The 12719-nt window shown below is 41.8% G+C and overlaps 1 protein-coding gene across 5 annotated transcripts in view; it reads right to left on the bottom strand.

The window, feature by feature from the left end:
* Positions 1–12719, bottom strand: part of madd (MAP-kinase activating death domain) — a 118581-nt gene that overhangs the window by 14998 nt on the left and 90864 nt on the right. For 4 of the 5 annotated variants that reach the window (XM_084337839.1, XM_084337843.1, XM_084337842.1 and 1 more), the window contains 9 exons: positions 8214–8317; positions 7985–8068; positions 6033–6191; positions 5795–5915; positions 4803–4865; positions 4279–4399; positions 2970–3075; positions 1986–2096; positions 1454–1561 (listed from right to left, as the gene is read on the bottom strand). In XM_084337839.1, coding sequence (XP_084193965.1) covers positions 1454–1561; positions 1986–2096; positions 2970–3075; positions 4279–4399; positions 4803–4865; positions 5795–5915; positions 6033–6191; positions 7985–8068; positions 8214–8317 — 977 coding nt within the window. The remainder of the gene's footprint in view (positions 1–1453; positions 1562–1985; positions 2097–2969; positions 3076–4278; positions 4400–4802; positions 4866–5794; positions 5916–6032; positions 6192–7984; positions 8069–8213; positions 8318–12719) is intronic. The other variant, XM_084337841.1, reaches the window with a different exon arrangement.

Here is a 12719-nt window from a genome sequence, read left to right as displayed (position 1 = left end):
GAGGCACCACAGCCGGATTCGATCCCACTGGCTATGTGGTGGTAGACAGACGCTTAGTCCGCTGCGCTACCCGGCCGCACCTATGGCTCATTTGACAGTCACTATCCCTCGTCCAACATGTAAAAAAATTTTTAAATTTTTTCATGTATACGTTTGCGTGTTATCCCGTGGTGAATATATTTCAGAGTGATCCTGGCTAATTCCTGGAAGCTGCGTTATGGAGCGATGTTTATTATGTGAATTTAGAATTTTGCTAAAGGCGTTTGCGTTGCTCGCCTGGACACGTTACTATTTCAAAATCAAAGGTATATAATAGGTATTATGTTTAATCATGAATGCATCAAAGGGGGGGGTCGTTTTTTGATGCTCTGATCGTCAGCAACAGCATTTTTTTTAATACTACATACGTTGATCGCTGTGATCGATGTGAAATCATTGTTGGATCAAAGTAGGATTGATGAATGAAAAATTACAACGTGATAACTGGATTACACTAAAAATGCCTTTTTCTCGTCTTTTCCTGGAATTACTCAGAATCACTCAAACTATACTCCTATTCAAACGGTATAAAACGGAAATGTACGGATGAAAAAACAATCAGTTTTTTGCATGTTGATCAGAAGCAACTCACTGACAGTCGACGGCGTTATTAGATCCATAGCTATAATATAAAATATAGTTTTAGGACTCGCAAGTTTGGCAATATAAAACTAGATCCATTGAATAAAGACCTGGCGATGAAGGGGGATCAGCGCCCCCTGCTGATGGCGGGCATTGTGTTAAAGGAGAATTTTGTGAGAGAAATTCTTAGAAGTGTAAACCAGGAAAAAATAAGACTGAAATTTTGTGACCATTTAAATCAGGGTTTTAGGACAAAACAATCTGTATAGACATGTAGGCCAATTTCATTGCAAGTTTGACCAATTCATCATTGCATAATCCGTTCACTGTCTTCTAAAAATGCTGTTCAGTATTTATTTTTACTGTGCGTGCTAGGCTTGTTTTTGATTAGTTTCCTTGGATTTGGCACGCTTGTATTTGGCATGACTTTAAGCTGAAGTTATCTCTTTTTTTTCCCGCTGACTTTGCAGACAGCATCTTGATTGGTTTCAATGATAGATGCTGGCTGTGGTCTGCTCCTCCTCTGTGTTCTTGCCTAGCGGGGACAGACCGGCCACATCCAAGGAGACCACTCAAACCAGAGCGGCTCACAACTGTTTCCATTTGTGTCATCCATTTTATTTGATGTACGATGTGTTATGGCCATTGTCTCAGTCAATATAATTCAACAACATTCAAGCATTTCCTACAGCATTTCCTACTCTCCGCTAGAGATTTTGATTCATACAGCAATATCAAAAACTCATTATAGAACTGCATATACCGGTAAGTGATTCTATGACCTATATTTCTAATAAGACGAATAACTACAAATTGACACGCTTTTGAATACCTCCATGAAAAAGATGTCCCCAGTGGTATCAGTCCCAGCGTGAACAACGAACGTCTGCTTCTTGATGTGGCGGCTCCCACTGGGTCTGATGGATAGCTCACGGCCGTTCTAATGGATACATACATAATGTTACAAAATGTTTTTTCTGAATACAATCTAGTTCATTAGGCGGGGCAATATGGAAATAAATAAACAAATATCACAATATACAGGACCTTTTTGATATTGATATATGTCTCGACATCTGCTTAAGTATGGAAAGACACATGGTGGATAATCCAATTGATAGTCATTGGACGAAATGGTATTGGGATGCATAATACAGCATCAAAATCAAGTTGTAATTGTCAATCGACATTGAAATCTGATAATATTGATATTTGCTTTGCAACAGAATTACATATCATGATTCACAATATAAAAGAAAACAAGATATGATAACACAGATGATAAACGATAAATAGCAATGTATTACCCAGCCTGACTAGTTAGTCCCTAAAACAGCAGTGTCACCAAGGTGACAAGTTCCTACCATTTGAGCCAGTTTGTCCAGTAGCTCGTTGATCTCTTGGCTGTGTGCCAGGCCAATATGGGATTTCCCCATCAGGCGCCTCACTTTCTTACGGATGTCATTTTTGGTCACCTGGAAACCGAAAACATTCATGTGCAACAGAATCCTCAACAAAATAAGACAACATGAAAAATCATGGTGCCATCACCTGACTGTATGAGGATGAATGAATGAAAACTTTATTTAACAGATTGCAGAATGGGTACAATACAGTACGGCTCAATACATACAATTGTTAAGGGGATGCAGACCTGAGAAAGACGTTTGTCTTGTTTCCATCAGGGTCCCCCATTTTCAATTCATATAGACATTTATGACATACACAACATACATGATATTTATGGCATAGGGACATATAGGTATTTAGTACTGATACATTTGTGACAAACGGTATTCAAATATACAGTACTGTTACCCCTAGATCCTGACAGAGTATATACATATGATGGGGAGGGGACTGTACATTAGGAGGGGGTGGGTGGGTGGGAGAGAAATATACATACGGCGGGGAGGGAATATATACATGCGGTGGGGAGGAGACTGTCTATTAGGAGGTGGTGGGGGTTTTGGGCATTTACGGTGGCCAGTTTCGAATTGCAGCCTCCCGTAGGTGCTCTTTAAGAGCAGTTTTGAATGTGGGCAGGGATTCACATTCCTTTACAGCTTTGGGTAGGGCGTTCCACATTGTTGTGGCATAATTGCTAAACGTGTTTAGTCCCTTGTTTGAGCCGAATCTGGGTTTAACATGATTTGTTGAGCTTCCTCTGGTGTAGTGGTTGTGGTATTCACTGACCTTTGGGAAGTATTTTGACATGTACATGGGCACCCCGGTCGTATAGTGTATCTTGTAGACCAGGCCCATTGCAAGTTGCTGTACTCTGTCGTCTACTCTAAGCCATCCTAGGTTGTCAAAGTGGGCAGGATGACCAAGACAAAGAGACATACCTTCACCATTAGCATGTAGGCAACCATATTATGCAGCAGGGTAGCCAACAGCCTGTCCTCGTCATCCTCCAGCCTCTTGCGGTCATGGTCCCCAAGTGACAAGTACCTGTGTTAAAGAAAAACACAGAAGAATTCATTTGAATACAGACACAGAAGATGAGATATACAGTATGACAGAACGTCATTACCTCCGCGAGGAAACCGCATTGTTATAAACCACTACACGACAATGGTTAGAGGACAATGCACAAAAGGTAATTAAATAAAATAACAAAGACAATGAAGTAAAACAAGACAATTCCACAGGGGAAATTGTGAATGTGTGGGTGACGCCTGTGCCCTGCCAACCAACGGGAGCGGATCTCCCCGAGTCCAACCCCCCCCCTCCTGTGACTCTCTACGACAGGTTCAAAAGATACCCAGGAGTGGGCGGGGCATAAGCATAGGGGGCAGGGAATCTCCCTCCGAGTCCATTTTTATAACTAGGGGCAAAATTTAGGCCACAAAGGTCACAATTTACAAAACATCTTGCAAAAACTCGCAGCTGCTACACTCTGAACTTTACGTAATTTATTCCTATGGACCAAAAAGACATTGCCAGGTCACCCACACTAATAATACAATGACAAAGATAAAAGAAAAAGAAAAAAAGAGATAAAAGACAGATATAGTATAGTAGCCCTTGAAATCAAGTCATTGGTTAGTTAGTCAGGTGGCCAGAAACGGAGGCAGTAACCCCAGAGAACTAATGCATTAAGTAGAATGCAGACCTGCACCAAGGCTTAATCTATAAGTGAATAATCGTGGGAGAGAAATTAAGACTTTTCAGTTCAGTTGCATCTCCACTGTTCAGCTCAGCACCACGGACAGTAAATTCAACATTGGCCCTTGAACACTCCTCTCCCGAGAGAAGACTTGTGTCAGGTAAAAAAAAAAAAAAAGTGGCGATTAGTGTTAGTTCATGGTGTTGTGTTCTCAGTAGTAGATGTTATGGCAATTCCTGATGCATTTGTGTAGGTTTGGGTCCCGGAGAGACACCTTTCTTTAGGGTGAAGGGGTAAAAGGGGTGTAAACAGTTGGGAATAATAATAATAATAATACATCTATCTTATATAGCGCTTTTCCAGGTGCTCAAAGACGCTTTACATGGGCAGGAGAGACAAACTATGGCAAAAACCTGTGATATAGGCTAATAAAAATGAAAATATTAATTAATGAATGTTCACAACACATTTTATGGCAATCCGGACTGTTATGTATGAGGTAAAAATTTAAAACACAACTAACAAACAAGCAAGTCTGTTCTAACCTGTCAATCATCTCCTGAGGTCCCTGGTCCATTCCCATCCCCTCTCGCTCCAGCATGACGGCGTCCAAGTAGGCGTCCTCCCAGAACTGGACCTGATCCCACAGGGTGGACCGCTCCTTACCTACAGACAGACGGCACACATGATGCTCACAACAAACAACACATTACACTCGTGAACTCAAACACATGCAATCCCAAGCATACAAACTTTCACCCAGGCATCTACAGTCTCGTGAAAAAAACAACACAACAAAAAACGATGGGAAATTTACATGCACTTACATAGTGGACTCAAGGACACACCAAATGTGCAAAATAGTACAACACACAATATAGGATTTAGATCTTTTATACAGGAACACCACCATTTTGTGTTTACTGAATTGTGAATGAACAGCATGGTAATACAGACTGAAAGGGAGCAAAAAGCATATCAAAAGGCCAAACGCAGGTGGTAGAATCCCCAGCAGGCAACGTAACCCATGCACATAATGAAAAAGGCAAAGGTGAAATATTAGCCCTACTTAGAGAGAAGGTTTCCATGGCGGCATCTTCTAGTTGATCCCAAACGGAGCTCTTATCACGCCCTGAGACAGATTCCCAATTTCCCAGGGGGCGCAGCAGGAAGGAAGAGCAGTGGCGAGAGTAGAGGAGGTTAGGTAAGGAGGTGAGAAGGTTAATAGACGAGACAAAAGCAGAGAGAGCAAGACCACACAACAAAACCCAGCCCCATTCACTCACCACTCAAGACCACAGAACAAAAGCCAGCCCCATTCACTCACCAGTCAAGACCATACAACACAACCCAGCCCCATTCACTCACCACTCAAGACCATACAACGCAACCCAGCCCTATTCACTCACCACTCAAGACCATACAACCCAGCCCCATTCACTCACCACTCAAGACCATACAACCCAGCCCCATTCACTCACCACTCAAGACCATACAACGCAACCCAGCCCTATTCACTCACCACTCAAGACCATACAACACAACCCAGCCCCATTCACTCACCACTCAAGACCATACAACGCAACCCAGCCCCATTCACTCACCACTCAAGACCACACAACAAAACCCAGCCCCATTCACTCACCAGTCAAGACCATACAACACAACCCAGCCCCATTCACTCACCACTCAAGACCATACAACGCAACCCAGCCCTATTCACTCACCACTCAAGACCATACAACACAACCCAGCCCCATTCACTCACCACTCAAGACCATACAACGCAACCCAGCCCCATTCACTCACCACTCAAGACCACACAACAAAACCCAGCCCCATTCACTCACCAGTCAAGACCATACAACACAACCCAGCCCCATTCACTCACCACTCAAGACCATACAACGCAACCCAGCCCCATTCTTGCCATTATGGTTAAACACAATCAAAGTAGGAAATTAAAGTAATTCAGATGGAGGAACTAATAACAATAGTAATAATGTCAATGCAAATATAACATGATTGTAACCTGTGACAGGGACCAAAACTGGAACATACCAAGCAGGCCTTCACAAAGGTAAATCCTCAAGCTGATGTCCTCCATGGGTTGGGCTGGTGGCCCCTTGGCCACAACTGGAACAGGTGTCTTTGCACCCAGTTTCAACTTGTGAGTTTTCCCCTGAGAAAATGGAACACAACTCTGAGTCCAGTCTAATCCTTTGCCATTTTAAAGTTAGTCATCCAAACAAAAAATGTACTGCCATCTTAACTATATAAAATTAATAGTTGCACTTACAAACACTGAGCTGGTTGCGGGATTGGTCTCGATCTCGCTGTCAGAAAGCGTACCCCTTGATTTGGTGAGGTGAGATAGAGCCCTCCCACCAAGACCATCTCCTGCTGTGCTACTCAGGTCACTGTCGGCTCCAAGCGTCTCTCCAGAACTGTTGCTGATCTAAAATAGTTATATATCAAGAAGAAAAATGCATCAATGGAGATGCATACTGCATAGTAGAGACTAATGTACCTTTTTGCATTCAAATTGCTCACTTATACACAACAAATGCTAATGCCATTTATTTTTAAATTAATGTTTTTAAAGAACTTGGCGGTGAAGGGATGTATACTTATGTGCAATAATCAGTTAGCTGACAATGCAATAGCAGGTGTAGCTCTAAAAAGGTGCCATTAATAATTTGTCCTCAACACTTTCAGCACCAGCCGTTTTAACCATCCTTGTACTTGATTGTGCCACCGCTGTAAAGGATAGGGATTTTCACTGTGCGTCGCTGTGTTTGCAGGGCTATATCTATATTGTATATTATAGCTATGGAGACAATACTATGGCTCATTTGACATTAACTATCCCTCGTTCAACATGTGAAAAAGAATAAATGTTTTCAGGTATATGTTTGCCTGTTATACCGTGGTGAATATTGTAGTTTCAGAGTGATCCTGGCTAATTCCTGGTAACTGTTATGGAGCGATATGTGAATTTAGCTAAAAACGTTCGCGTTGCTTGCCTGGACACGCTACTATTTCCAAATCAAAAGGTATATAATAGGTATTATGTTTCATCATGAATGCATGAAGGGGGGGGGGGGGGTAGTTTTTTGATGCTTTGATCACTAGTAACGACATTAGTTTTGAATACTACCGTACTTTTCGGACTATAAGCCGCGGCTTTCCCCCCCATTTTTCGACCCTGCGGCTTATATAACGGTGCGGCTTATATGTGACTCGACGTGACCAAACCCGAAAATGTAAAAATCTAAATATTGCTTTTTTGACTGCATTGAAATGTTATTTATCTGTTCCCTTATTTGCTAAACTTAATACAACTTGTAAATGAGTTAATTCTTGTTATTTGTCTGACAGTATTGTGTCCCAATGCTAATTACATATGGTAATTAAACATTAAAACACCTGCGGCTTATAGTCCAGTGCCGCTTATATATGTACACACATCATTCAATTTAGCTGCTGCGGCTTATAGTCAGGTGCGGCTTATAGTGCGAAAAGTACGGTACATACGTTGATCAGCTGGATCGATATGAAATCATTGTACGATCAAGGTGGAATTGACGTCAGATAGTCCTTACCTTTGATCGGGGTTATTCCAAAAAGAATATTCCAATTGTCTGATCGCGATTTCCAGTATTGATGTTGATCGGGTCCCTGACATGAAGTGGCACAAGATATGCCTCAAGTGTGCTGACCGCGTTTCGAAGTGCTCGGATGAAGCGATGTACTTGGCTTGGTCTAAATTCTCCGCCCGGACAAAATTAGATGACAGTGTGAAATAAGGTTTCAAAGGGTGAGCGATACTGCCACCTAGCAGGATGCGGCCGGTATTGAGATTGGGGATCTCAGAATGATTTCCTATGGTAACACAGAGGTCTGTGACACTGCATAGAATAAAAGAAATCGAAAAGAAAAAAACTATGAAAACCCAAGAAATCTCGGGTTGTGGCACTCAACCGCTGGCGAGATAACCCGAGAGATCTCGCATCTGGCGCCCAATGTGTTAATGGATCACCATGACAACATCATCAAAGCCTACATGTCATGCGCTGACATTTTCAAAAGCAAGATGTTTCTTATATTAAAGTGAGAATATTGGAAGAGAAGAGCATTTACGGAATTAAATGTCATAATACTGAAGGCTTCCGTTCAGAGATTTTGAGTTTCTTTTTGCAAGTACTATGGATTAATGATAGTGAGGTGCATATTCTGGCCGTGCCCTACCACTGTGCTCGCCTCGGAGTCCTGGCTGTTACTCCTTTTCAGGACAGGTGGCTCAGAGCTAGTCATGGACTCTGTGTCACTCTTCTGCAAAGCAATGAGAAAAAAATGCTATGAGATTGAAAAACACAATTGAATCTGTTTAACACTCAAATTTACCATCTTTAGATAATTAGGTTTGAAAACATTGTTCCATCTGAAAAGCTAAAAAGGGAGTTTGTATGGTACGTACCTGAGATCCAGAGGTGACACAGAGGCCACTATCGGCACTGATCTGGGACTTCTTCTCTTCTATGTCAGCCACCTCTGGGCGTGGTTGCTTGGCCCCCTCTGCCCCTGTTGGGACGGATGCAATTATCAGCTCGGCTGTCGTGATCAGTTCCATACGGTATGCTTACCTTACTGCATGTCACATGACGTGAGCCAGTGCCTCAGTCTCGGTGTGATTCATCTGAAATGCCATAGGCTTTACCTCAATACTGCATTAAATGTTTAAAATGTCAAAACAGCATTTAAACTAACAAAATCCACCTAATCAGCTTCCCTTTTTGTGAAAACTTTCCATTTTCAAATGCGTATGTGCCTTGAAGAGGCTTACAGTCAAAGCAATATAAAAATAATAAATATAGTATAATTTTTAAGTGAAAATCATGAGAAAAAATATTCCTTTGAATTAATGTTTTATTTGTGTATAGCTACACTAACTGTAAATACCCCAAAGCCAAGCAGTATACGTAGAGTATAAGAAAATCACAAGGGAGGGGAAGCGTACACATAAAAACAAAACTGCAAGAGAACAAATCTGTGTCAACATTGCAAATGTGGCCCAAATTACACAAAAAGACAAAAACAGACAGGCAGTTAGGCATGCAAACAAACTGGACAGTAAAGATAATAAGGAGACCCGTTCTGCATCATTAATTCAGTGCATTTTCTTTTCCCATCAGATATCCCAATTAGTTGTAGCAAAAGCCCTTTCTTTACGTTTACATTTTGTGCAAAATCTTTCATTTTGCAAACTGTTTTACTGAAAAGCGTATAGGCAGCCAATCTGGGATATTTGCTGCAAATACACCATTCCCTGCACAACGTCATTAGAAAAATGCATGCCCGTCACTTACTCATTGTGTATCATTATGCACCGGAATCAAGAGAAAATAGTAAGCCAACACTAAGATATCCAAGCACAATGATCAGATGTCAGCCGCATAAAAAAGATGCCAAATCGACACAATATTAGGTGTTAAACGACGCGCAACGACACCCCGGTGTTGCTGCAGCCGACTATCGCATATGGTGTCTCAGGCATTCTGTAGTCGACATGTGTCAACAAATGTACATGCCCGTTTGAATTTATGTTGTGCCGTTGTTACTGTAAAAATGTAATGATTGTGATATGATGTTGTTAATGAGACGATGAGATGTATGTGTGTGTCACTGGAATTTCCCCGTGAGGGATTAATAAAAGATATCCTTAAAGAAGTTTTTGTGTATCCTCTGGTTAAACTATAGTTAAAATGCGTTTTTAATGGAATAAATGTATGGCCTATAGAAAACAAGCTCAAAGATGAATTATAACTCCAGTTCAGAGGAAAATTACGGGACATGTTTAGGTTTTTAAATTACATTTAAAACACAGGGATCCAACCATTTCTCACAGCCCTGAATCAAGGAGAATAGTTTGGGTCAAGGCCAACTCACACATCATAAATCTTGTGTCATGTTAAGTAGGTAAAAGAAATATTTAGACCAAATAAAAGAACATTACTATTCTGAATTTAGGAAGTACTGTTATCCAGTTATAAAACAATAAATAAAATGACAGATTTTCGACACTTTCACTATATAATCCATATTGCTATACACAATCATGATCTTAAACATCTCAGATCAAGTTCTTTTTTTGCGGCTTACCTTTCTGTTAACATGCCTTTTACTTCAAATTCATAGTTCAGAATTTTGGACCCCTAGCCTTGTTTCCTAGCACAATCCATGTTGTTCTTCATACTGGATACCCACAGTTACAGCTAGTTACCCACAAAACGAATGCACAGTAAATATGGTCAGGCTCCAGTCTGTACAAGCCCTGAAATAAGATAAGATATTCCTTTATTGATCCTCTTGGGGAAATTCAGGCGTCATAGCAGCATGGGGGAGAGCGGAGGTACAGGTATGGGCAGGGTAATAGTACAAATACATAAATGTAGGCAATATAATTAACTCTGAATATAAAAATATGAGAAAAGTAAACAGATGAGGGTCTGTATGCCCTATTGGTTATATTATATAACAGGTGCAAGGTGCGGCATGTGGTGTAGTGGTTAACACTGTCGCCTCACAGCAAGAAGGTTCTGGGTTAGATTCCTGCTTGTGGACAAGGTTGCCAAGTACACAGATGGGGTATCTCCCGAGGCTTTCTGTGTGGAGTTTGCACGTTTCTCCCATGCTCGCAAAGATTTCCCTCTTAAAAAAAAAACAATGGAAAAACATGCAGAACAGATCGCCAATGCTGACGAAGACGGACAGAAGCCCTTTGATTGGTCCCCGGGTGCGGCCCCACGCCACAACCCATGTCTGCTCGAGGCTGCCTTTGGGGGGGAAGGCAGACGGGATGGGTCAGGGGCAGCGAGGACATTTCAACGGCAACCCCAAACAATGCATGTGTGTGTGTCCTATGTGTCATCCATCTCGCATGTGTGTACGCTGCATGACGATGTAGCAATGTGCTACAAATAGACTTCTTCAAAGTCCAGTTTCATCATCATAAATATAGGCAATAAAGAATCTGAATATATACTGCGAGTATGAGTAAAGTAAACAGTATACACAAGGTACCCTAACTGGCATGATATACGTCATACGTTGTAGTCTGTGCAGGTTTTGTTGGAGTCAGACATTCATAGTAATTCTCGTTAGTTATCCGGCTGCTGGCTGCAGTCCATGCGCACGGTTGTGGAGCCCGATGGCCACTGGCACAAAGGACTGTCCAAGGCGGTTAGTGGAGTATCGGGAGGGGGGTATGACTCTGTGGATGCACAATGTTCCTCATCTTGCCTAGCTCTTCATAGAGGGGGTGGGAGGGGTTCTCCAGGATAGCTTCCTTCTCATCCTCCTACGCTGAAAACCTTACACTACAGTGTACACCTAAAGTAAGTTTTAGTGTTTATTTCAGGGATTGTACAAACTGCAGCATGGCCCCCATGACTTTGTATTAGTTTTGTGACTAACTAGTTGGAGCTGCGGTATCCAGTAGGAAGAACAGTATGGATTGTGCTGAGAAAGGACTCTACTGATCGACTGTCCAGAATTCTGAAATTACCCAATAATTTGCATTAGTTGTGAGTAGAAAAACCTGATGAGTTTGGACAAGTGGAAAGAAGGGGGGTGGAAACGTCAACAGCTGGAATTTTTTAAGTTTTTTTTTCTTTTGGTGTGTGAAAGTATCTTACTCTGTTGTTTTTCCATAGCTTTTTGCTTATCCTGGTGCTTGCTCCACAATTCTACCCAAGATGCATTGCAAGCAAGGAGAGAAAGAGAGAGAGTCAGAGAGCTGGTTGAATAGGCATGTATGGTGGATGAGCATAACATAAAATAAGCATAGAAAGTCTGTTATTTATTAAATGAAAATGTTTTGTAATGTTTACATATAGCTGCATTCTAATCATGGCAAAATGGAAACAAGGAAAGTTCTTTCTTTGAATCCACTGCCAGTAGCAGCTACTGAGGTAACATTACAATACATACAAAACTCTTGGACCATAGTTCTAGAGAACCATACCATGGTGTCTAATATAGCTGGATCTGACAACAGATTAGCTTTCATCGATTGCATATGTCTGGCTCTCCAGAACCAAGGTGTAAGAGGTGGGGTCTTTTGAAAAGAGAGCATGGGATGGGGGTGAGGGGCCGACCAGCTAGCCAGCGGGTGGGATGGAGTGGTTGCAGAAGCAGGGGTGCAAAGTCTCAAGACATTCCGTAGAATTGAAGGTGCAACTTCTAAAAGGGAGAGAGGGTGGTGAGGGTAGGGGATCACGAGGGTGGCTGGCTGAACCCGTCCCCTGTATACAGACCCAAACTGATTTTTCTTTAAATCAGAGTGGCCTATGTGGCTTTATTTCCAAGGATTTTCTCCTTCTACTCCCCCAAGTCAATGGGGTCATTGGGCAGCTTTAATGCCAACAGCAACTGGCCACAGTCTGAGGTAGTGAAATTTGTCTCTTCATTGGGACTGTTAACTGGGGAGTGTTGCTTCCACCCTCCATGCTTAGAGCAAAGGGAGCTGCCATTTCTATAGCACACCTCACAGAAACCTGCAGTAAAGGCACAGATGAGCAGATTCTCTACCAATGCACACATCTTTGATCTCCCCCCGCCAAATACTGCAGATTTAGGTATTGGAAGACAACAAGAAAAAAAACAAAGACATGCAATCAAGGTGCAAATAGGCAAACAAAGGAACTACAGGAAAGGGAGCATCAAACATCGGCTTGCATATTAAACATTCAGGAAGGGGAGACACACAACCCAGGCTTGAAGTCAGGGCCATATTCCATACACTTCTACAGATTACTTCAAAGTCAAACCTGGACACATTTGATCCAAAGCCAGATTGCAAATACCTATACGGTTGTTTGAAATAGTTTGTTCGACTATAAGTGATAAAAAAAGATAAGTGCATGGTGAAAAAGCACAGCATATTATTTTCACCATTGTTATCAATAACAAATTGATAGTTGGC

Source organism: Notolepis coatsorum (assembly GCF_963971535.1).
Source record: "Notolepis coatsorum genome assembly, chromosome: 20".
NCBI classification, from domain to species: Eukaryota; Metazoa; Chordata; class Actinopteri; order Aulopiformes; family Paralepididae; genus Notolepis; species Notolepis coatsorum.
This window is presented reverse-complemented; position numbering and strand designations above follow the sequence as displayed.